General features: G+C 35.3%; 1 protein-coding gene across 2 annotated transcripts; it reads right to left on the bottom strand.

Moving 5' to 3' along the window:
* Positions 1-1,140: 1,140 nt before the first annotated feature.
* On the bottom strand, positions 1,141-3,060 carry LOC131045632 (transcription factor ORG3-like). 2 transcript variants are annotated; one of them, XM_057979238.2, is made up of 3 exons: positions 2,881-3,060; positions 2,024-2,194; positions 1,141-1,935 (listed from the first exon to the last, which is right to left on the bottom strand). In XM_057979238.2, exons 2-3 carry the CDS (start codon positions 2,102-2,104, stop codon positions 1,543-1,545), a joined length of 474 nt encoding a protein of 157 aa, XP_057835221.2. In that variant the 5' UTR covers positions 2,105-2,194; positions 2,881-3,060; the 3' UTR covers positions 1,141-1,542. The 2 variants fall into 2 exon arrangements, with proteins under 2 accessions (XP_057835221.2, XP_057835220.2); XM_057979237.2 differs by having other exon boundaries at positions 2,024-2,756.
* Positions 3,061-5,142: the final 2,082 nt, after the last annotated feature.

Below are 5,142 nucleotides of genomic sequence, written 5' to 3' on the forward strand. Positions count from 1 at the left end.
GCCATTTTCCAATGGTATCACATACTTTTTCTACTCTAAAACAATACCTATTTATGTTGTAGCCCGGAAATATCTTTGTTCCATCCAAATTAGAATCTCTCTCCATTTTATTTTTTCTTTTTCTTTTTTTTCATAAACAACACATTTTCCTTAAATACCTATTGTTGGGAATATTGTCATTGGTGTCAAGAACACCCGTATGGTAATGTTGTCATTGATGTCAAAGATAATCAGTTAAGATTGTTAGAAGGTAATCACTGAAGTAATAGGTGTACTCCATGCAAACACTTGGAACTGTTATAGAAAATAAATAAATAATATTATATTAGAAAACAACTCAAAATCATGGTAATAACAAGCAAACCAACAAAGACAGAAATCATGGTATCAATGCATTTCTCTTTTGAGAGACATTAGTATCAATGCATTTCTTTTGAGAGGAAACAAGAGCTGCAAGCAGCGTAGTTCCTGCCAAGCATTGGCAGGCAAGGCATATCAGTAGTCAGATGAAATAGATTATTGCTACAGATTGCAGTTTATTATAACTTCAAATAGCAGAGGAGTAATTGGGAAAGAGGAGATATATTACATACAAAATACATGCTATAAATTTTGAAGACAAAACTAGCCAACCCAGCACAATGATAATAAACTATGTAATTTCACTTGGTTTTTTTGAATCAGTAGGATTTGTGGCTGTTTGGAGCTTTTATGTGGGCTTCCTGGCTGCTCATATGAAAACCATGAGTTCAGGGAACTATAAGACGTGAAGAAGAAAAGAACTATAAGACGTGAAGAAGAAAATGTTGTGGTACTTTTAATCAATGACAAAGATGACTATGAGTAGTATGAATGAATATATCTATGATCAATGGCTAAATCCACAAATATGGAAAACAATATTTTAAACAATGTGAAAGATTAGAAGAACAATAGTTTTTTACTATGACAATCCATGTTAAGAAGACAAACGCATAGAAATACTTTGTAAGGATACAGTAACACCTTGGACTCCATTTACCACAAGCTACTTAGTAGGAGCAACAAACACTTGTTTTTCAGTTAGGTTCATAGATCTTCTCTTGTGTTGCAAATTTGAGTTTCAACTAGTCGACTTGAAGGAAATTGAATCAACATTAATAGAACGTGTAGGTTTAAAATAAGATAAGGGTATTTTCTTTCTAAGAGTTTCAACTTTTAAGTATTCCACAGCTCCTTTCAAATGGAAAACAGTTAAAACAGGCAGATAGATTGATGTTAACTTGGTATCTTAATTTAGGAAACTTAATGGCCTATCTTTGGAGCTTGCCAAACATGTTAACTACTCATATGATGTCCGCAAAAATAAGAAATAACATTAAAGATGAAATTTTCACTAGTTTCCTTTAAAATTTTATTTCTATCCTACAACAAAGTCAGAAATAAAGACAATTTTAGGTACACCTTACATCACTAAGCTTACAAAACTAAACTAATTTGGTACTGGTATTCTATGTATACTTGAGATGTGCATCATGTCCATTATCCTATAATAAGTGACACTTATAGTTTTTTCTGAAAGTTTCTGCTCTGCGTGTATCTTCGAAATTTTATTTTATTGTCTTGGAAAGCGTTTGTTTCATTAGTCACAGACGAAGCAACATTCACAACTTCACCTCTACATTCTTCAAACACCAGAAGAACATCGGACAAGGCAATCTGATTCTGGATCGAGTTTATATATACCTGCAATGTATCTGAACCGAATGACTTTATTTTAATTGATGGGAAACCCTCGTCATAGAATTCCAGCGGCTTGGATATTTCAATACCCTTAAAGCAAGCTGCACGGATTTTTTTCTTGTCTCTTTCCTTCGTTAGATCTTTGATCTGTTGCTCTAGATGACGAATGTAATTAATAGATTCGTCCAGTTGGTTTGATACTGAACGCTTTCTCTGCACAATATCCATTCAAATTCATTTCAGATAAAATAAAAACCATCAAACAAAACTATTTCATCTCTGAAATGAAATAAAATCATACCCGAATTCTTTCTTCCGGAAGTAGTGACCTCAGCTCTGAGTAGAGAAAATTCGTGTCCTTCCGCCGCTTCCTTTCAATCATTTTGTGAATAATCTGCTTGCTGGGTTGTGCGTCTGCCTTCTTCCCAACGTTACTTGAACTGGGGTTACCAAAACCATCTTGTGAATACTCCTGAATATAGAAATCCAGAGCATTTTTGTAAGCTTTGTCTGGTTGAAATGAGATGGAATTGATATTCGACGGGTGAAATTCGTTATTTGGGCAGAAATTCATTGTATAGGGAAAATTGGTCATTAGGGTTGTTGGGTTTTAAGCCCAGGCTGGCAAAGAGATTGGTGCAGAAAGGATATATGATTAGGTACTTGACCTGGGTCGATCTGTGACGGGCTTTATATAGGATAAGCAAGCTATGGCAAGCGAACATGGCAAATGACCATCTCAAGATTTTGGACAAAATCTCTTACTTGAATGATGTCAATCAAAATATTTACCAGACGAGACTAAGACCAAGGGACTTGCGTGAGAGATGAATGCACTAAGGCCGATTCTGATGCAGGATCAACAGCGAAGCCTGGGGTTATCACGGTATCTCAAAACAAGTTTAAGGGGGAGCGCAGAAGCATACCCAAGATGGTACCAGAGAGACAAATGACTGCGAAAATATAGCCTTTGGAATTTAAAAATAGAAAAATTGAAACCCCCAATCACCACCTGTCCATGCTCCGGTGGCAGCCTGCAAAAAATCAAAGATCAACCATATCATCACATTTTATATCCAAGTTTGAAATAAAATTTACCAGAGAAGAAAATTCGAGCAACATTAATAGCAATTCATGGCAGGGACTGTCATACCACACCTGTCATTTGCAAACGAAAACCCTAATTGGCAGCTGTGTAGTTTGAATGCATACTGCATGCGATCTCGCCAAATGTTCTACCATTTGTGCTATGCAAACTTTTGTTTCTGCGGCCCCTGCAACTGCCTCTGTATCCGCGCGTTCTCTCTCGTGGATAAGCGCGCAAGCCTCTGCAGACGGTGAATAACACCAATCGTTAAATGACACAAAATTTGGTTAACACATTTTGCTTAAATAATACGCAAGTTGACCTACCTGACATTAGCCTTGGCAAAAATATTTGTGAATACTGATTTCTGGTACGCTCATTGCAATTGTATTAATCACCGGTTAAGGAAAGAGGCCTCCCTATAGTACCTGCTGGCAGGAACTAATAATGAGATTGATGATACTTTGGCTGAAGTAGATTAAATACACATCATATAACTACATAAAAGATATAGTTATGTCTATATTTTGAACCTCATATTTGTTTAACATGCCAAGAAAAAGTTCAAAGAACATTAAGGAGAAGCGATTATGGTAGCAACTATGGTAGAATTCATATTTATGAAGGCGGTAAGTATAATAGTCAACTTTCTAGCCAGTTATGGTTATTTTGTGAGCAAGTTATAAGTCCGAAGTATGCAGCGATTGCCAAGGACTCAGGATTAACAAAGATGACAGTGGTTTTATGACCTGAAAATTCAAGTGACTACTAAATGTCAGGATAAACAAAGATATATCATATACATGGCATATATATGAAAATGAATATGCAGATGTTGAGAAAAGAGATATGCTGATATAAGGGATATCTTGCAGAAATAAAGAAAAATATTTGTGTGAAACATAAGGCAGTATTTGTGGAGAAAGAGTATGCGTGTTAAGAAAGGTTATAGGAAAATTCATGAAACATATGTGAGCAGATTTGTTGTAATTATTATAACAGTTTTATGATGAAAATAATAGCAGAGTTGAAAAAGAGATTTAGAGTTCTTGTGAAGACATTTTAAAGAAGAGCACAATAGTGTAAGTTGTGAAGAACAAGATCATTCATCATCCATTGAGATAGCAACATTGTTAAGATTGAAAATCAGATTTATGTGAAGTGGGTTGGTGCTCATGAATTCTGAAGTGGGAGTTGGTGCTTCCAGTGGGTTGGTGTTCATGATCTGAAGTGGGAGTTGGTGCTTCCAGTGGGCTGGTGCTCACAATCTGAAGTGGGAGTTGGTGCTTCCAGTGGGTTGGTACTCACAAAATCAGATTTGAGAGTTGGTGTCTCTAGTGGCTTCGTGCTCACAAACAAACTTAGGGGTTGGTGTCTCTAGTAAGTTGGTGCCTACGAACATTGTAAAAGAAGATATTCATATAAAAGCATTGATTTGCCATGATTTTCTCCTATAAGAGTTTCCACGTATATATCTCGTGTTCTACTTGTGTTCATATTAGTTAGATCACATATGAATGTTGGTATGCAATGAATATGTTAATGAGATAAGTTATATACTTGTGATTGAAGTTAAAAAAGTTTAAATTGGTAAAATTTGTTAATATACTAATTAACCTCTCCACTCTCAGTATATTCTTGTGCTCTTCACTTATAAGATGAAATTCATTAAATTTTTCTATTTTATTGCAAGCTTTAAGGCTAAGCACTCATAATATAGAAGCATGTATTGAAAAGCAACATCTTTATCCTTATTCATATCATTTTCAAGAATGTATGTATATTCAATTTTAAGGTGACTAAATTTGGTTTTACTTTTACATGCACTCTTATGGTAGTTCTCGTGCAAGTCAAAGTGGGGACAAAATGTAGTGATTATTGGTGTGAACAAGGTGCTTTACCTAACTAGTTCAACTAGTAGGTCATATTCACACACATCTTTCTGGAAGCCTTAGTTGTCATGTGATCTTATCTTATCTTTGTTAAACTTGTTTGAATATTGTCATTATTGTCATTGATGTCAAACCTAATTCCCTGGTTGGACCAGAAGAGGCTTGTTGAGCAGTAATAGAAGATAGGTATGTATGTTATATATTGTAGTGAAGTATATATGATCTACTAGAGTCATTTCGGGAAGATTCTCTTCTCCAGAATCGTGTGTTTTGTTTATCATGGTTTGTATCCAGTTCTGGTATTAGCTGTGTGAATTCCGGTATCAGTTATATCTATTGCGTTGTCAAAAATTCATGGAAATTTGTGGCATCTATATCTTAGAGTTGGGTGTTGTTGTTCTTGGAAGTTGTGCTTATGGATTTGTATCTATGGGTGTAATG

Source organism: Cryptomeria japonica, chromosome 4 (genome assembly GCF_030272615.1).
Source record: "Cryptomeria japonica chromosome 4, Sugi_1.0, whole genome shotgun sequence".
NCBI lineage: Eukaryota > Viridiplantae > Streptophyta > Pinopsida > Cupressales > Cupressaceae > Cryptomeria > Cryptomeria japonica.